This window comes from Pteropus alecto, unplaced genomic scaffold (assembly GCF_000325575.1).
Source record: "Pteropus alecto unplaced genomic scaffold, ASM32557v1 scaffold213, whole genome shotgun sequence".
NCBI classification, from domain to species: Eukaryota; Metazoa; Chordata; class Mammalia; order Chiroptera; family Pteropodidae; genus Pteropus; species Pteropus alecto.
This window is the reverse complement of record NW_006434829.1, coordinates 5,515,906-5,537,020: the sequence shown is the minus strand read 5'-3', so window position 1 is coordinate 5,537,020 and position 21,115 is coordinate 5,515,906. Positions and strand designations below refer to the sequence as shown.

Below are 21,115 nucleotides of genomic sequence, written 5' to 3'. Positions count from 1 at the left end.
TCAGGATGAATTGCTTCTTCCTCTGAGATCCTTGTTCTTTTTATACATAAAGAGAACTTAATTTTTTTTTTGCTACATAATATTAGAGTCTGCTAGATAGCAAGCTTTTTGAAAGCAAAAACCAGGTCATGCTGATTTTATATTTTAGCACTTAGCACAGTGTCGGGCACACAGAAGATAATACTTGTGTATAAATGAATGAACTTACAATTTCATCCTCCAATTCATCCAGTAATATCTTGGTAATTCCCTTGGTTTACCCTTGGCATTTTCATAGGGGAAGGCAAGAAATGTCCAGAAAACTACTCGATGAATTCTGGATTTGACCACATTAATTTTGTTTTTGCTTAACATTTTATTGTATTTTCATCTTCCAGTTTCATTGTGGCATTGCTCATAAAAGTAAAAACCTGGAATCGATCTAAATGTCCAGCAACGGGAGACATGATTGATTTTAACACTTCCACAGAGAAATATCTAATTACAACCTATAAAGCTTCCATTTATGCCATATCCAAAACTATTATTCATTTCTTTTATGCATCTGCTTGGCATTCATTTTTAGTATACTTCCCTCATCTGGTTGGTTGAGTTTAATCACTTAATAAAGTTTGTTCTTCAGGTATAGTGAGTGAACTCATTAAAAGAAAAAAAAAAAGAATTATAAGCAGCATTAAACATAATTCCACACATACTACAGCTCATAAATGGACATCGACCTGTCCGCATATCTACGACCGCCCCGGATGCGGATCACACTGCAGCGGTCAAGAGCACAGGTCTTACTTAGACCCCGGCTCTGCCACGGCTGTTAGCCTCTGTGTGCCTCGGCTTTCTCATTTATGAAATGGGGATGAGAGTACCTACCTCGCAGACTTATTGTGAGAGTTACGTTAGTTCTTACACCCAAAGCGCTCGGGACCGTGGCTGGTACACGCCGAGAGCTCTACAGTGGGCTTAGCTGCTGCCTCCTCCGCCTCCGCATCACGGTTATGACGATGCCGGAGCTGCAGCGGGTCCAGTCCACTCGCTCTTGCTCTGCCTGACGGCTGTTTAAAAAAACGTTTCTTCCCCCTGTGAGTCGCAGGACCAAGCGGCTCAGCGGCCTGCGCTCTCTAACTGGGAGCGGCCTGCGCCGCAGGCGGCTGCTAAGGCCACCGAGGCCGGACGGCGATTCGCCAGGCGCCCCGCGGTCTGATTCCCGCGCCGTGGGGAGGATGGCAGACCCTTCGAAGGCCACGATTCTACACGCGGTGCCGCGAATCACTCGAGGGGCCGTGCACGCGGCCACCTTGCGCCACTGCCCATCAGGCCTCCGCGGGCCGCACTGTCGCAGCCGGGAACCTGCTGTCACACTCCGCCGGACGCGGAAACTAATACTTTCACCGAAAAACAGAAATCTTTAATTTCCTCCTGTGTTCCGAATAGTGAGTTTCCATAGCAGTAAACCAAGTTCGGTGACTCAGATCTCTCAAGCAATTCTAGAAAGATTGTGAAATGACGTGTTTGCTGAGAAAGTACTGCCAGGTGCCGAAGGAGGGAGCACGGGAGCAGAAAGCGCGTGTGTCCAAGTCTTAAAAAATACTCGCTTGGGTTCTGCGTTTCAGTTTTTGATTTCTCTTGCAAGGATGGGATGGGACTAAAAACGACAGTTAGAGCCAACTTTCTCTTTTTAAGATTGTCTTAAGAAAAGAGAGTCAAATAATGAAAATACACAGGTAACTTTGAATGGTCCCTCTTTAACCTGCCTGGACAAAGCGCCCACACCATGCCACACATCAAAGGGCTCTAATTAAACCGCTCTCCTGAAAAAAAAAAAAGGTGTATGGGGAGAGGAGCTAAGCCAGCAGTTCTACCTGAGCAGAGGAACAATTACATATTTAATAAAAATGCAACTTCACCTCTCTCCTGGCTGTCATGGTTAAAAAAAAAAAAAAAAAAAAGCATTCCCTGTGTTTATAATGTAGCTCTCACCTTCGCTACGACCATGGAGAAGCTATTGATATGACCGAGCTCAGTGGAAGTTCACCACCAGGGCGCGACCCTACCCACGCCCTAGGGCTAAACGCCTCTCGCCTCTCGTGCCAAGCAAGGGGAACGGCCTGAGCGCCCAGAAACAAGCCTTGGAGTCGCACTCTTTGGCCATCAACGTGTGGACGCCTGTGTGACACAGGGTTTCGCTAAGACACAGCACCTCCATACGAAGTCATTTTCAGTACAAACTTGCTTTTGCCTTTGTAAAGGCAGCTTTGGCAAGCCTCCTATTTGTGCATGTTTTCAAATTCAATGCAGAATTCTGCACATTTACATATTTTAAGTCTGAGCAACATATTCAATCTCTTATTTTACCTCAAATTACCAAAAAGTACTCTGTATCATGCGAGCCTAAGAAACAAACATATTTGGAAAATGCAGAGCAGGGAAAAGTTTCCAAAAAATTATATGTTACGTAAACTAATTAGGCAGAATAATACATTTGAATTTGAGAGCTTAATGAAATGGCTTCTTTTATTACTGCTGCCCACCATATTAAAGCAAAATGACAGGAAGTATTAATCTAGAGAAGAAAGTTAAGTGTCCTGCCATCTCCTGAGATCTGGTTTGACTTCTATCCGCCTCTGAACGACGTTCTCAGACCCTTTAGGTTCACCCTCTCCCCACCTGGCAAGTACTTGATCTTAGATTTAGTTGTTAATAGATTTATAACAGAAAAGCTTTTATGCTTTTGTAAGATTCTTCTTAAAGGACAACCCTAAAATTGAATTATTTCCTGAACTAATCCAGAAAGCAAGATAAGCAGTGGCCTTTTGAAATTGACAGTTTGTACAGTCAGTTCCATGCAGCAGTTGGCAACACTGGGTCCAAGGAGAAGGAAATCTGCGAACACAGAAGCAGATTTCACAGTCTACATTTTTCTCCTTTATTTGGGCCATCGTGTGGAAGACTGATTATTTTCCAGAATGATTAAGTACTCTCATCAACTAGCCGGCTACAGTACCAATCCTGAAGGAAAAATGTAATAAGCTCTTCTTCTGTTACTGCCAGCTGTCAAAAACTGTTAGAGCTAGTCAAAGCCTTTTAATGTTCCAATCGAATTACTAAATGAGTGGAAAGTCACTGTACAAAACCCATTAAGCTGCATTACTAAGTGTCCAATGTTATATAAAAACTATAAATAACTTTGTACTTTCGGTCTTTTTTTCAATTTGCATTTCTCGAAGTAATAGTGATGTTCTGCTGCAGTTAATAAAGTCACTTTGGAGCTGCCTCAGTGTTTAATCCACATGCTCTTTCTGTGTGGAATGAAGATGGCAAGCCATAATCAAACCGGAATTAAAAGCATTCCTTGGAGTATCTGTCATTAACAATTTTAAAAATTAAGAGGAGAGCACTGCAGATACGAAGGCTAAAAATATTAAATACCAGGCTTAATAATCTCACAAGCTGACTTTCCTTTGGGGAATAAAATGCTGTTTCTGTAAAGGGCATCTAGTCTTTTTCAAATATTTGCAAAGGAATTCATACTCTGGTTAAAGGAATATCACTTACTACCGGCTTAAAAATAACAAGCCGGTAGCCAACACTGAACAAATACATCTACCTTGATATTCAAAACTGATTATTAAATTAAGAAGGGTTTGTTCCACACACCGAAACACAGCATTTACTCTCTTAGAACATGGCTGATCTGATAGCTGATCTAAAGGCACAGAGGGAAATGCTGGTACTCGATATTTGCCCAGATAAGTGGCTAAAGTAAGATGAAGCCCAGATTCACACCACTTAATAACATCAAAAGGCTTTTTTTTCTTAAAAATTGTTAAAAGAAGTTTCCTTCCACACTTTTCTGATAAGTTCTTCCTTGCTCTGATGAACTCCATCTCTTCTTGTAATAGCTCCTAAAAAAATCAAGACTCTCCATGCTAGTAAGTTTCTCTGATTATCAAAAAAGCAGCTTTCAAACAAAAATTAAGAGTAGTACATACTTGGGAACAAAGAGATCCAAAGCCATAATCAAGTCTGTATATTTTGCACAGGGGAGAAATAATTTTCTTCATTAAGTTTTTTCCAAAATAGCTAAAAAGAACTAACCCAAGATGGACATGCTAACAATCTGAAATATGAGTTTGTAAATCTAAAGGAAAAACATTTTGAAAAATATCCAAAAACTGAAATGAAGTAAATTGTGGTACATAAATTTAATATTTTTCTCTAAGGAAAAAAAATTCAAGTACCATGTCCACGTTGGGGGCGGGGGGAGCAAAGGGAATTTGGAAGAGATTTAGAAGCACTTTGAGCTCTCGAATTTCACTTCAAATCCTGTGCTAACTTTTTAGCACATGAGAACATCTATATTCTATAACAGTTTTTATATTTAAAATGACAGTTCTCAAAACCTAAATACTATATTAGATTTTTGGTAAAAATAAGTGATAATCCTTAAATTTAATATAATACTATAATATGAATTCTTACTTAAAAAATAAATTTTGACACAACTGTATAATTTTAAAATAAATAGCCATGATATAGGCACCAAGTTTTATTTGCTTTTAAATAATACAAATAGAACAAATATGTTATTCAAAATATATATATTTTTAAATTTTACAGAAAAAAAGGAACTGAAGTGAAACTGTAGGAATTGCTGAACTTCAGATAAATGTTTCTTCAAAACAAGAGAAATTAGTTCCTAAAAGATTCTTCTAAATTTAAAAAAAGATTAAGAAAAACATTAAGCCATTGGGTTATTACATTTTTTAAAAACTACATGTTCTTAATGGGCATATATTTACATTTACAGAAAGTAAACTTAGTCTCCTGTCTCATAAAGCCTCAGATACCACTGATGTCTAAACTAAGCAAAAATAAGTCTTTTTTTATGTTAAAAATTTTAAAACCAAAATCTACCTTAACATTATTTTCCAAGAAAACTTAATAGGGAATGGCTAATCTGAAAGCAAAATGCTGTACAAACCACTTTCAAGAAAAGAAGTACATCGTGGGATTGTGCTCATACTAGCTGCAGCAGCTAGAACCCCAGATGGTGACACACGAGTTCAGAGGATCAGCCGGTCCTCTCCTCCCTCCTGAATTACCTGGCCAATGGACGTTTGGCTTTGTTGTTTCAGGAAGCACTGTTTCTTACATTCCATCAATTGTTCAAAATCACGCCACATTTTCGCTTGTTTCATATTGGGACCATGACTTTCTCGAATAGCCTTTTGTTTTTCCCGAAGTTTCTATTATAAAAAAAATCAAGAATAATTAAATTCAGTTACAGGGATTTACTTCTATTGCCGTACTCAGAAGACTATGGTATGCCTTGTACGATCGCTGAATGACAGTTAAGTAAACCAGGTTTTCTATGATGCATGAAAACTACGATGATACAACCAAATAAATGTATGATAGAGGTAGGACAACCTGAAGTTAAAAAAAAAAAAAAGAAAAATATAAAAGTAAGGGAGCAGGGAAAAGCAAAGGGAATCAGGAAAATGGAACAGCATCACGGTGGGGGAAAAAAAGAATGCGGATTGCGGGAGTCGGAAGACGTGAGTTTCACCTTCGCTTTGCCACAAGCTCTGAGGAAGACACTGTATCTTTGGACTTCAGTTTCCTAAATTGTCAATTAAGGCTAATAACTGGAGATACTTATACAAGTATCTGCCTTATAAGATTATTTTTTCACATGACCTAATTGATGTAAAAATACAAGAAAAACTATTAGTTGTTATACGCATTATTAAATATTGTATTCTTTCCTGACTCAATGTATGTACTGTGTATGTCCAAATGAATAAAATTACATGCATATATTTCCCAGGGAGAAGGCGAAGTGTTGTTTTTTTTTTTTTAAACACACTGTTAAACAGGCCCTAATCCTTATTAGGATTATTTTCCTTACTAATAATCTATATGGTTCCACCTGCCCAAACTGTTCTACTCATTGACTTCAAAGTTATGAACAGGAATAAGATAATTTTTCAATCAATTGTAACAATATACTTTGGGTTTACACTATGAGGAGGGGCAACTGAAAGGGGGGGTAGCACAAAGTCAGAGACAATGAGAGGAAAGAAGGAAGGAAAGAAGAGGGAAACAGAGAAGGCGCGAGTGTGACAGAAATACACAGCCTGTGGCACTGAGTGCGAGAAACCATCCGGGACAGAAAAACAAGCCGAGGCACAGAAACGCATTACACAGATCTCCCCATCGCTCCCTTTTTCAGTATGAAGTTGATCTAAGAACACAGGTGAGCCGGTACTTGTCCCAGTGAGAGGCTAAACTGAGCTGAGGACCAGGTTCAAGTCACTTACTAATCACTGCCCTCCCCAGCCATAGCTGATGAAAGGAAACGTGAGAGCAAACAGCAATGGGAAATGAAAAAGAATTCAGAAAATTTTTGACACAATACGCGGCATGCAAATACATCTATTTAAGTCTATGTTACAAATAAAGTACAAGAAATATTTTTATCCTCATAAACTAAAACCAAAGGAGTGAGACAGAGCGAGAATTTTAAAACTTCTAAGCATGGTTTTAAGATTAAGGTGCTACTTAAACTGTACCTTTTCTTATATTATTGGAATAATTTCCTTGTCAAAAATCCTAACAACATATAAAAGTTATTTAAAGAACCAAAGACAGGATGTGGGCACCGTCTGTGTCGGAAATATTAAATTTAAATTGCTTCATGACCACGTGTGTTTGAAACCTTTAACTTTATGAATGCAACTGACTTTAGTATATAATTTATTCTTAATGTTACTGTCATTTAATGCAGATTAACTGTTGATAGTTGCAATGTACAAAAAAACACCTGTCACGGATTCCATTGTTCTTTAAGAGGGAGGTGGTATGGTGGGGGTGAAGTTGCAACTTTCAGTACAATAGTCCATAGTACCTGGCAAGCAAATTCTTGTGAATGGCAGTGTGAACTATGGCATGAGAGGCTGGCCTAGCATCAGAAACTCAGTTGCCTGGGGAGGTCTGTGGACGCCCAGCACAGGATTATTTGAAGGTTTACGTGGTCATCACTTTTTTATTTTTTCAGATGAACTTAATAGACATTTATTTAATGACCCTTCTGTCCAAACACAGCAGAACACACACGGCCCCCCAGCACACAGGAAACACCCTCCACAACAGACAGCATGCTGGGCCACAAAACAAGTCCCAGTAAATCCAAGAAGATTTAAAGCAGATCCAGCATCTTTTATGACCACGATTGTATGAAACTGGAAATAAACCACAAGAAGAAAACTGGAAAATCCACAAGTATGTAGCAATTAAACAGCATGATACTGAATAACCAACGGGTAAAAGCAATTAAGAGAGAAATAAAAAAATATCTAGACACAAACAAAAATAGAAATACAACATAACACAACTTATGGGATGCAGCAAAAGTAGTTCTAAGAGGGAAGCCCACAGCAATGCTGACATCAAGAAAAAAAGAAAGAACTCAAACAAACAAACCAACTCTACACCTCAAGAAACCAGATAAATGAGAAAAAATGAAACCCAAACATAGTAGAAGAGGAAATAAAGAGCGGAGAGAAAATAAAACAGAGACTAAAAAGACAATAGAAAAAAATCAATTAAACCAAGAGCTTTTTTTTTGAAAAGATATTCAAAAAGACAAACCTTTATCTATATTCAGCAAGAAAAAAGAGAGAGGACTCAACCAAACAAAATCGGAAATGAAAGAGGAGACACACACAAATACAAACGATCACAAGAGACCACTATGAACAATCATTCAACCAAAGATGTACAACTTAAAGGAAACAGAGATGCTCCTAGAAACATACAACCTACCAAGACTGAATCACGAAGAAACAGAAAATCTCAACAGACCAATCACTAGAATAAGATTGAAACAGTAATAAAAAACCTCCCAACAAAGAAAAGTCCAAGACCAAATGGTCTCATTGGTATTCCACCAAACATTCAAATTCTTCCTAAAAATAGAAGAGAACACTTTCAAACTCATTCTACAAGGCCAGCATCACTCCGATATCAAAACCAGACAAGGACACCACCAGAAAAGAAAATCATAGGCCCACGTCCTGATAAACACAGATGCAAAAGTTCTCAACAAAACACTAGTCAACAGAATTCAACAACACATCAAAAGGATCCTACACCATAATCCAATGGGATCCACTCCGCAGATGCAACGATGGTGTAACATCTACAAATTGATCCATGTGACACGCCACATCGACAAAACAAAGGACAAAAATCACCCGATTCTCTCAATAGATGCAGCAAAAGCCCCTGACAAAATTCAACATCCATTCATGATAAAAACTCTCAACAAACTAGATATAGAGGGAACATACCTCAACACCACAAAGACCACACATGGCAAGCCCACAACTAACATCGTATTCAATGGTGACAGCTTTTTGACTATATAAGGAACACAATAAGAATGCCCACATTCTCTATTTTTATTAAACATCATATGGGAAGTTCTACCAAAGAAATCAGGCATGAATTAAAAAATAAAAGACATCTAAATCAGAAAGGAAGAAGTTAAGAAGTAAAATTGTCTCTTTGTAAGGCCATATTCACTTTGAAAGGCTGGGATTATTCTATGTTTGTCTTGAAAATTTAGATTATTTCTATTTTTTCCTTCTGAGTATGGCATGTCATCCCATATCAAAATTTCTCTGATAAAATGGAGGAATCAGCTTTAAGGTTTCCTTTTATTTTTTACTTACTTGCATTAATACGATGGACATTTTATTCACAAGTCATACAGAAAGAACATATGAACACTTTTTAGAGAAATGGCTGATTCCAGATTTGGGACAGAAAATGTACAGGATGAACCTGCAACGTACTGTCATACCAGAAAACGAAGGGGCCGTGAAAGTCTAGTGGGATTATTTCAGAAAGACTCGGGAGCCGACTTCGAGGCTTCTGCTGGTCAAACATGGGGCACTTGGAGCACTGACAGGAATAATAATTGCAAGAGATTGAAACATCAAATATGTTAAATCTACAAGTCATAAAGATACTTTTGAAGGATGATAACCAATTCAACACTTTGAAAACCAGTAAATAAGCAAATCAAGCAGTTATTCTACCTTTCTTATATGAACCGTACCTTAGAGTAAAACTAAACAGTTGATAAGAAGTTGCTCTTTGCAGAGTTATTCCATCCAATAAATGAAAAAGGAACAACTTAATTAGAATGTCACCATTTTGCAAGCTCTGGTGAATTAAATGGACCTAGGAAGTGATCATCAATGGCTGTCAACATTACAAAAAGAAAGCCTTGGGACAGAAGTACACACTACCACTGATGAAGTATGCTTCCCAGACATCGAATCATACTTAAGCAAGCCTCTAGGTCTAACTACCAATTCACAGGACATACTGGGGATGGAAGAACATGCTGATTGACACCACAGGGGCGCCATCAACCAAATTTGGGATGTTGGAAACCCAACGGGACAAGTGATCAAGTTCCCCCTCCCCCCAACGAATAAATTGTAAAGAAAAAAAGACGGAGGAGTAACCTTGAGAAAAAGAGACTTACATATATCCGCTAATTGCAATGTATGGATTCTTACTGAATCCTGATTTGAACAAATACAGCTAGAACATTAACTGGGTATGGGTATCATGCAATTATTGTTAAATTATTTTTGGCATGATAATGGTATTGTAGTTATATTCAAAAAGAGTCTTTATGACACATACTAAAATATGACCAGATCTCTGAGGTTTGCCCCAAAGTGACTTGGGTGGGAAATGGGTGGGACAACAGAGACACGACTGGCCGTGAACTTAATCATTAAAGCTGGGTGATGGTTACATTATAATGTAAGTTCCTTACATTATTTCCTCTACTGCAAGCTTGAAATTTTCCATTTAAAAAACTTTTAAAAAAGCTTTTAAAAAGTCTTCCTTTTTAAGACTTTTAAAAGATTTTTTAAAAGTTTATTTAGCAATTACTCCATTGATTTTCTGAAGTTCTCCTTTAGAATATTACTTACAGAATTATGGGAATTAACTTGGCTTTTATGTAAAAGCATAGACACATGTATGTTTTTAATAATGATTCAAACCAGAAAATGTAAATAAGAAGAATTTTGCCATCACCAATTTATCGAGCCAGACCAATAGCTAAATTGTACAATGCATTCATTAAGACTGAAACAAAGCCATATTTTTCACTTGTACTTTCAGAGTGGACAAGCTTCAATATCTATATGTAATCATTTCCAGGTTGCAGACTTAAGAATATTTAAACAATGAAATAGTCAGTATTTTAAAAGAAAAATTGCAGCTAAACAATCCCTAACTATGATGCTACACACTTGACATTACTATTAGAAAAACAAATAAGAAACCTCAATTTTCAACAGTGAAACTAAATAAGAAACAGATAAAACGGTGCACAGAGAAGCACAGTTAGCCCGCACTATGCAACACGGACTTAAAATAACTGAGGATGATCTTGGAACACAGGCAGGTAATTTAATTAAAAAATCTTAATCTACCTATTTTAGTTTAAATACGATAAAATGAACTCCAGAGTGGTTAAGGCATTTGTTCAGAAGCACGAACTTAGGACTAAAGCCAGCCAAGTCCTGAGTTGTTGGTAAATTCAGGTCTTTTTTAAAAAAGAGAATAGAGCCGGTGTCTTTAAAATGACTGTCAAAATGTGTTGCTTTATAAAGTCAAATAGAAGAATCAATTAGTTGGTCATTTAAGTCCTGATGGTTAAGGCCCTCACTATCTCCCACCTCTTCTACTCGTAGTGGCTCAGAGAACTGAGAAAACAAGACTGAATCACACACTCCTATTTCCAGGAGCCCTCACATAAGACGGGCAGGGAGGGAACTGAATATCTCAAAGTTTTTCGATTATTTGTATTAAATGAATCAATGTTTGTAAAGGACTTAGACCAGTGCCTGGCTCACAGTAAGAGCTTGTGTTTATTCAATAAAATGGATGAATAAGTTTATACTTATCTCATAAACAGAGACCTGAGAATAATCTGAAAACTTGGTAGTTTATTACACATGGCATTTTTGTTTGTTAGGCAGAAGCTTCTGATGAACTCTTTGTGATTTAAAACTATTTTTTTCTCCAAAAATCCATGTGGCTTCACTTCTATAAAACTAAATTCCTAAAGAAGAATCCTCACCTTTGAAGGCGATTAAGAAGGATCCAGTTTCCTCTTGGAAACTATACTATAACTTTTTAAAAAGAATGACAATGTCATAACCATGTGCTGAAAGCCTGAATTAGCCACATTTAAAAAAAATAAATAATACATTCTTACCTTTCCAAGGTTTTCCTGTTCAGCAATATTTTTGGTATACTGTTCCCTAGAGAGTCAACATAATGATTTAGTTTCAATTTCCTTCAACTGATTTGATCATACAACTAAATTATAAATCAATAGATCTATCTAAACATATTAAACAGTATAGTATAGAGTACTGGAGTCAGAATGAAACCCATTATCAAATACTTTCCCCATTTTTAGTCAGTCCTTCCAGTAAATAGTAATTTAAGGGAAAAAAGGCAAAACATTGCATAAGAAATTAAGAGATTTAAAATGTTAAGTACTATTTCTGGTTAATCTACCCTTAAACAATGGCAACCCATTTGCTTAAATTACACTTTGCTTTTGAAGAGGTTTGCAGATGGGAGAAAGGAGGCATTTTTTAAACACTAGATAGCGTCTACCCCCACATTCCACTTCTCGGAAGTCATCCTACAGAAAAACTCTCACGACTTAGTCAAGATAAAAGCAAAAACCATTTACTTCACCATTGCTTATAACAGTGCAAATCTGCAAACAAACTAAAGCTGATAGATGGGAGAATGTTTAAATAAATTATGGTACATCTAATCAAAGGAATAATATATAGTTTAATTTTATTTTTGTATAAACACATACAAATTCCCCAAGTGTTTGCTACCCACCCCCAGACACGCTGGCAAGTGCATGAGAAAGGAATATGGAATAACGTACACCAAAATATTAATGGGAGACATTTCTGAGGCATGGTGATGTGGACAACATTCAATTTTTGTGCACTATACTTCATAACGGTTACTTTTTGTTTTTTATAAGTATTTCTTTTGTAATCTAAAAAAACCTGCAGATTTTTAATGTAAAAATAAAAATACAAATAACATTGCTACTGTATTTTTAAACAAAAGCACAGTTATATTTCAACACTACAGGAGACAAAAAGTGAAATGTAAAGAGCTACGGACAAGACTGAAGGATGAGGACGAAGGAACCGATGACCAAGAGGGTGAGAGACTTCGGACCTCACGTGCGGATGGATAAAGCCGACGGAAAGCTACGCTGCAGCGCTCCAGAAATTAAACAGCACAAAATTGGGAATCTAACAAATCACACACACAGACAGAACCCCTCGTAGCCAAGTGAAGGAACATTCACATTTAGGCAAAAAGGGAGGTAACCGTGATCAGCATGGAGAGAACGTCCACCAGAAGTGCCCCGAGTCCTCACAGGGCTGACGCGAAGGGAGGGGTTGTGTGCGGGAGTGAGGGTGGACGGGGACAAACACAAGCCTGATGGGCCTGCATTTTGCTTTTAAAATTTATGAGCTGCTACGTCCAACTGTTTGTCTTTCCAGCTCCCCAATGAAAAACAGCTTGGAGAATGTAAACAACATACTGTCTCAAGAAGAATATAGGGTCATAGTTCAGATAGCTTTAAATACTTCATTTATTACCCTAGGCCTGAGAAATATCTAAGTTGTTTAAGAATTTTCACTTATATTTTAGCAAGAAATCAACAGGCTCGTACTCTTTTTCCATAACACTAATACGTAATTTTAATTTATTCAAGAAATAATTACGGAGCACTTGTTATGTACCAAGCACACTCTGGGGTTTCAAGAAGAAAATAGGACAGACGGCATCCTTGTTCTCCAGGAAGTCATGCGATATAATTTCCAAAACATGGCTGCGTACATTATATTTACCTTGATCCTCTGTGGCATATATTATTCACCTTATTTTATAATGAGGTCACAAAACTAGGAACTGGAAAAACCAGGTTCGAAACAAAATTTACAGTCCCTCCCTAGTACTTTGAAATAAAACAGGCTGCCTCTTTAAATAAAATTAAAATTTGCAGATGATCTTTCAAAACCAAGCTAAGTTTTTAGACCTGTAGCCTTACCAAAAAGCACCACAAAAATAGAAAATGAAATAACCATAAAAATACTGTATCTATAATACTAGCAATATTTTAAACATGTATCAGTGAGTTTAGAACATAATTAACTTCATTCTATTCATACTATTCTACCATGTACTACTCTAGCCAAGGCTCAATATTTCTCTAAGAAAACTAAGGAATGGTAAAGGTTTCCAGTAGTTTTTAAAATGATGAAGAGGAATGTCTGGTTAGAAAACCCATCAGAAAACCAGTAGTTCAGAAGCAATATTTCTTTCTTTACTATTTTATGTCAATAACTTTGGAAGAAATGACACTTTATTTCTAAAAGCTTTTATTTTTCAAAAACAAATTAACTTCTCACTTTTGTGAAACATTAGCACTGACCATAGAGATTTATTTGAGCTAAGTTTACATTCAATGAAAAAATCTGAATACATAAATTTAATATGTTTGATATGTTGGAGTATTAGAAAAAAATATTCTATTTATAGGATATCTCCGGTCTGGCTTGCATTCCAGTGCATTATCTATATAAAAATTAGACTCTGCAAGACACTTCATTTCTTACATTCCTTTTTGCAATATCAATGTATACGACATTAAAAATCTCAACTGCAGTTTGGAATAAATGTGAATCATACATTCTGAGTTCTTACTGGATAATAAAAGCAAAAGATTTGAAGTGTGGTAAGGGACAAAGAACGCTTATCTCGTTCAACTGCTGCCTTTTATCACAGCTAGCAATTCAATCATAGATGTATTTATTAAGGAGGCATTTGATTTATTGCAGTATGCTGCGAGCTGGAATCACAAAACAAAATCGCCATCTAAGGACGAGTGGTGTCTCCACGGCCTTCCTCACTTTGAAGGCTGGCACACTGCAATCACACAGCGTCTAGCTGAAATGCAGTCACTCGCGCTGCATAAGGAGCAGGCAGATGACTAGAGTCCAAGCCACGTGGGACTTTAAAAATAGACAAACCTTAGTGCTTCTAAAAAAGCAAGTATGAAATTATACGTATTCCTGGGGACAGGGAAATGGGGAGTTTCTGTTTGGGGTGATGAAAACCGTTGGTAATATATGGTAGCGACGGCTGTACGACATTGTGAATATAATCAATGCAACTGAACTGTACAATTAAAAATGCTTAAAATGCGATTTTTATGTTATATATCTTTTGCCACATTAAAAAAAGCAAGCATGCAAGAAAGAAAATTATATGTATTAACAGCTGGCTAGCGCTAGAGTACCCAGAGGATGTTTAACAAGATTTAAATAATATCTTAGTATCTGCTTATTTAAGTACTCCAAATTTTATAATTTCATCTTATTTATAAACCTGTTATAGGTGAAAACATTAAGGAACTCAAGATAAAAACAACAAAACTACTTGCCTAATTGCCTTTCTTTTTTCTTGTTGGTCAGAAGAGACATATGCTTTCATCTCATCAGTAGCACGGCGAAGCTGGACTTCCAGGTTCTAAGTGGAAAGACTAAGTTTTAGGTTAAGTCCTTGATATGTAAAAATCTCAGAAAAGTTTCGAGTCTACTTTCTTTGTCTTACCTTAATCATACAATTTGTATAATGGTATCTGCTTTCTTCTTGAAGACATTCTTCACGGAGTCCTCTGACTTCCTACGATATATAAATTTATTTATTTATTTTTCTTTTTTTCTTCTTTTCTTCAGTACAATATGTAATTTTAAATGGGAAACATTATTGAAAGAAGAAACATTATTGAAAGGATGACTAAATGCACAACGAAAGAAATAGCGTCAGAGTCACTTTTTCCTCTGCGACTGTAACTTCGTTTACTGTAACAGACTAGGCTGCAATCCAGAGACTACTCATACCACTCTAAGACCACAGGCTCAGCTATTCACTCATTAAGTACCTACTGTGTGCCCAGCTCTGTTAGGTGCTGGGGACACAGCGGTGAACAAGACAGGTCCCTACCCTCATTCAAGCAGAGGAAACAGACGCACACAAGGGAACATGGGATGAAGGCAGCTTCAGATGGAATAACTGCTGGGAAGAAAGTTCAGCAGTAGAATGTGATAGGGTGACTGAGTGGGCAACGTTAGATGGGTGATCAGAGACGATCTCTAGAAGGAGGTGACATTTAGGCTGAGATCTGAAAGACGAAAAGGAGAGGTCAAAGCAAAGAGTTGGAGGCAGAGGGTCCTGGACTGAGAAGAGCACACGCAGAGCCCTGAGGTGAAAACGAACTTGGCCTGTTGCGAAGACAAGCGGCAGCCGATGTGGCCGGAGGCCTGGGGGTGAGGAGCAGGGCACGTGGACATGAGGCTCCCGAGGCAGCTGGGGCCTTGGAGACCATAGCTGGGAAGTTAGGTTTTAAGAGCAACGGGAAGCCAGGGGAGGGTGGCCTGGGTTTTACACAGGTTTCTTCGGCTGCTTTTTGGAGAATAAGCCACGGGAAGGCTGGCGTGGAAGTGGGCGAGCATGTGGTGGGTTGCTTTGGGAGTCCAGGAAAGACATTACTGCCTGGGCTTCGGCAGTAGTGGTACAGGTGGAGAATTCGGGGCGTGCCCATCAAGTTTGAAGAAACTAAGATCTCTGGAACTTCGGAGACAGACTCAGGGGATAAGGGAAAAGATTGAGAAACCTTTCGACAGTGGTGTAGTAAAAATATGATTCACAGGCAGTTTTTACTAAATTGTTAAAGTAGAAACTGTCTTCTTACCTGCTCTAATTTGGACCGATTACTTTCGAGGCCTGCCGCACAGCTGTCGTACTGGGCTTTCTTTTCATCACACTCCTGGGTTAGCTCCTAGGATATAAAGGGTAAATGACTGAATAAGTGAAAACAAAGGCCTAAAGTGTGGCTCTGACACAAGGCATGCCCTTGTCAGTCTTGTAACTGAACTCTAAGCTTCTTGGCATACTTAAGAGTTATTTATAAAACAATCAGACATTTGAGAATTATGACAGATGAAGGTGCTGATAAAAACAACAGCTACCACGCGTTAAGCTGTGTGCCAGGCTCTTTGTCAGGAGCGAGGGATACAGCAGTGAACAAAACGGCCAAAACCCTTCCTGTCAAGTAGCGATCGGGCAAGCAGACATGCCGCTGAGTGCTGCGATGGGCAAATGCAGGGCATATGGGAGTGCGCGGGACTCTCACTGGATCTCACCCAGGCTTGGGGACCAGTGGGGACAACTTCCTGGGGAAAATGATATCTAAGTTGAGGTATGAATGATTAGTAAGAATAGTTAAGAGGAAGGTGGACTAGGAAAGAGAATGTTTAGAAAAAAAGGAACGCCACGTATAAAGTCTCGGAAGCTGGAGAGAAGAACCACTGAGGATGCACAGTCGCCTGTCACGCGGAATGTGTCTGGGACGTGCGAGGAGAGGCGGAAGGCTCCGGTCGGGGCCCAATCAGAACTCTGTGAACCACATTAGGGCATCTGAGCTTTACCTCTGACAATAACTACATCTCACAACAACCCCTTTGGGCGTTAATACCCCCAAACCATGCTTGGAGAAAGTTCAGGGAGTCCAAGTACCTTGCCAAAGATTATACTGCTTGAAAGAGGCGTCAGAATTCAAATTCGGTCTGCTTGAGTAGTTTCAAACTTTTCTCTAATGTAATATTTTGAATTAGATAATCTGAAAATCTTTTGCTACGAACACCTAGAAATGCCAAAAGTATCTGTGAACACTTGATAAGGTAGAATAAACAGCCTTGCAAATCCAGAGCGGACCTCAACTCTCTAGGAAGTATGAGAAATTACCAGGGCCAGAAATTACCCTATGCTGCTGCAGTGAAGGTGTCGGCATAGTTGATCTGGCTTAACAGAGTGATTAGAAGTCCTGGAGGATGGACGACTAGGCCCTTGGCCTGTGTGGCTTGTGCAGAGAGGGAAGTTAGAACTGGGAACCCCACGGTAAATCCAAACTGTTTTTTCAACCTTGGAACCCGTAAGTAAAGGGTTAACCCCAGGCCTGGCCTGAAGCTGGCCAGCCTCAGAATGACCTTGGTTTTACACAGCAGTTTCCTTGGGGACAGGAGAGTTAACATAAATGGGTAATGTGGTGTTTCCTCTGTCATATGGGGCTGCATCTGGTTTGAGGTGACAAGTACAATATAAAAGATTGGTGGAAAAAAGGAGCTGTGGCTTTTATGTATCAAAGTGACCTATAGACACCTAGGCTCTCACCAGTGACGGTCATGTGCACCCTAAGTGGGAGAAGGGGCAACAGAGGCCATGTACTGGGTACACTGGGCCTCTTAATGAGATGAAGATATGTTAGTACTTGAAAGCCTTCTTTCTTGTCTGCGAGTTGATGGCCAAACTGATCGGTAAATGCCGCCGTGCGGCTGAGGAGGCGGATGGACAGGGGCCCATCCTCAGGCCCGTCTGGGGTTTGAACTTACCCCGCCTACAGGGGCTAAGAGCTCCCAGGCTGAGCCATTAACTTGAAGTTAGCTCCGTGTCTGTGATATTCCTAAAACACCTGGCAGAACAAGTGTAAAACCAGTCTGAAGGGACACACCTTCCACCCTAGCTGCCAGGATTCAAGAGACAAAACCTCAAGATAAGCTCATAGTCCAAAAGTATAAACACATAAGGAGACAATCAATTCATTATGAGTGAGAATCAGAACCCATACAAAACAGGACTATACCTCCAGAAATACTGAATGCTAGAAGTAAACCTACTAAATAAGTATGCTTAAAATAATTAAAGTTATAAAGGAGGAACTGAATATACGATTTAAAAAACTTAGAGAGTAAACTTAGACCAAAAAAAAATCATTAAAATTAAAAACTAAGTTGTGACATAAACATAAGATTAGACACAGCTCAGGAAATAAAAGAATGAACTAGAAAACAGAGCTGAAGAAATTATCGCAAAGTCATCACAAAGATACAAAAAGATGAAAATATAAAAGTGAAATTAAGCAATAGAGAATGATATAAGTATGTCTAACATACATCTAATAGGAATTGCTAGAGAACAGACTAGAAAGACCAGGGGAAAGAATATTTGAAGGTATGATGCAGAATTTTTCCAGAATTAATGGAAGACAAAAAGCACAAGCTCCATCAAAGCAAACGAAACTAAATCTATACTTAGATCATGGTAGTGAAAATGGATAACACCAAAGATAGAAATATTAAAACTAATTATAGGGACGACATTACCTAAAAAGAAATAATAATTAAGCTGATAGTACACCCTTCGACACAACAAAAGATATCAGAAAGCAATGAAAATAATTTTTTTTCTGACCAAGCCATTACGTAAGAAGAAGAAAAAAGATAGTTTACTTATAGTAATGATTCTTTACTGAGAGCACCACTAAAAGAAAACAAAACAAGAAATTTAATTTCAGGAGGAAGCGAACTGAATCCAGAAGGAGAGATTAAAATACAAGAAGCAATGGTGAGAATTGCCAAATATGTGGGTAAATCTAAACAGAAAATGATGTATAAGGCGGTAATTATAATAGTAACGACGGCCATGACAACCACTTTTACAGATGAAGAATAAAATGGAAATAAAATACCAGAGGACAACAATAGGGTGTAAAATTATTCTAAGGTCCTGTATTGTTTGAGAGATGCTGCTTAACTTTAGACTTTAAGCCAGGAAAATATGTTAAAAATTAAAGAGTAAACAATATCAGAATGGAAGATAGAAAAAGGAAATAAAGGGAAACAGGAAGATAAAGTGAACAGGATTGGTGCAATGGAGGGTAGGAAAGAGGAAAAGAAGAAAAAGAACAGTAAATGGAAATAAATCCCAATGCATCAATAATAAGAGTAAACATAAATGAGACTAAAGTCACCAATTAAAAGACTGAATGTAAGAAACTATACCCACACGAAATCGAGCTATATGCTATTTATGAGAAATAAACAGACAAAAATACATATATAGACAAAAGAAGCTGAAAGTAAACAGAAATAAAAAGATATACCAAGCAATACTAACCATAAGAAAGCTGGTAAACTTACATTAATCGTAGACAAAATAAGACTCCTAGGCAAAAAGTTTTTCTGGGAATAAAGAGAGTCAAAAAACAATAGCAAAACATAATTTACCAGGAAGTTTTTTTTAAACCTGGAATCTTTTTTTAATTGTGGTAAAATACACATAACATAAAATTTACCATCGTAACCATTTTAAGTGTACTTAGCAGTAGCGTTAAGCACATCCACATGGCTGTGCAACCAACCAATCTTCCAGAACTCTTTTGATCTCTCAAAACTGAACACCTGTCCCTATTAAGCAGCAGCTCCCCATTCACCGGGAAGCCCTGAACAACACATTTTAGAAGCCTGATCTGATGAACACATGGTGAACCCCGTACTCAACAACTAGGTAACACAACATTCTTTTCAAGATCAAGTCACTAAAAAAATTAGGTTGGCTTCAGATCTCTCCACGGTCACACTTAACTCCAGAAGACTATGGAGCTAGACTCTAAAAACTCTCAAGGGAAGAAAGCATGATGTAAGAATTTTATGCTCAGTCAAGCTGTTTGTTGTTGAAGCATTTAAGGCAACAAACTCTAGAACATGCACGAACTTATCAGGAAATATTCTTCTTCTGAGCCTGTTCTGAGGACTCTACGAGAGGACACAGAAGAGACAGTAAAAAGGAGGGAAAAGGGTAGTGAAAGGGTAGGTCACGAGCACTGAATCTAATAATTACAGGCCTAATACTAAAAACAAAAGTGTGAATGAGGGTAAAAGAACAGTCTAAGTGTCACATGCCCCAACAATGTAGAAACGATACAATAAAACCTTCAGGAAAGGGAAGGGGAAAAGAAAGTGGAAGGCGGAGTAGGTAAGCTCGTTTCCTTACTTTTTAATTACTAGAGATGGGATGGGGGGCGGGTGTCAAGGGTGTAATTTAAAGCTGATGAATCAAGTCATAGCATAAGCATATTAAAAGTATAAAGGTAAACAGTAAGAAAGACAATGCAATCGACTAAAATCAGGGGCTAAAGGAGAGGAAGGGAGGGAGGAGGAAGAGGAAATATATTAATATCATCACTGTTCAAAATTTGAATTATTAGATACTGTCTACAGAAATGGATGATTAATAGTGGAGTTATATAACCACAAGAGCAAAACCACAAGCCAGAACACACACACGTACAGACACAGAGAGAGAATGAGAAAGAGAGAGAAAGAGGGAGGGAGGAAGGAAATGAACAGAGGATTTTTTATAGGCTTTTAAAATCGAAAGCAAAATATAAAATGCACCACTAAGGCCAAATATGGCTGCATTTCAATAAACATAAACGGGCTAAACTTATCTATTAAAATAACCTTTCAGATTATATGACATAACAAGACCCAATCCAAGATCGATTCAGAGAAACACCTAAAGTAATTTTTAAAAAAAGTTGAAAGCAAAAGATGGGCAAAAGCACAGCAGGCAAACACAAACAGAAGGAAGCAGACATTTTGACCTTAGCATCAGTCGGAGTTGAATTCTAACCTTCCCCCGCCCCCCAAGAAAAGGCTTCGTTTTTTTACAAAGTAAAAAATGTGGAGAGCAAACTTTAGGTAGCCAATAGTTATTTATTCATTAATTCTCAGGAAATTTCTAGAAAATTCATATGGAATTGTTAATAGTTTTTACTCTGGAAACCGTGCTGGGGGTGCAGGGAGGCAAATAATCCTATTCTTTCCCTTAAATAATTCTTTACAGTTTGAATTTTTGCCAAGAGCATAGTTTTACCTTTATAAGAAAAAGTAATCAATAAGAAATATTTCAGTAAAATGAATAATTATCGTCGTATACTTAAAAATGAGCATTTCAGCTTTTCCCCATACTGGCAATTATATGTAGTCATTTGATTACATATGATTTATAAAACTGCTCTGAAGAAAACATGAAACCTTTCAAGGTGCTACTCCTAGATAAT

General features: G+C 37.9%; 1 protein-coding gene across 6 annotated transcripts in view; it reads right to left on the bottom strand.

The window, feature by feature from the left end:
• Positions 1 to 4,506: 4,506 nt before the first annotated feature.
• Positions 4,507 to 21,115, bottom strand: part of IFT81 (intraflagellar transport 81) — a 68,498-nt gene continuing 51,889 nt past the window's right edge. For 4 of the 6 annotated variants that reach the window (XM_015587993.2, XM_006910019.3, XM_015587996.2 and 1 more), the window contains 5 exons: positions 15,908 to 15,994; positions 14,767 to 14,838; positions 14,597 to 14,682; positions 11,315 to 11,360; positions 4,507 to 5,243 (listed from right to left, as the gene is read on the bottom strand). In XM_015587993.2, the coding sequence (XP_015443479.1) occupies positions 5,061 to 5,243; positions 11,315 to 11,360; positions 14,597 to 14,682; positions 14,767 to 14,838; positions 15,908 to 15,994 (474 nt within the window). In that variant the 3' untranslated portion in view covers positions 4,507 to 5,060. Of the gene's footprint in view, positions 5,244 to 8,866; positions 8,968 to 11,314; positions 11,361 to 14,596; positions 14,683 to 14,766; positions 14,839 to 15,907; positions 15,995 to 21,115 lie in introns of all 6 variants that reach the window. The other 2 variants (XM_015587998.2, XM_015587999.2) reach the window with 2 other exon arrangements.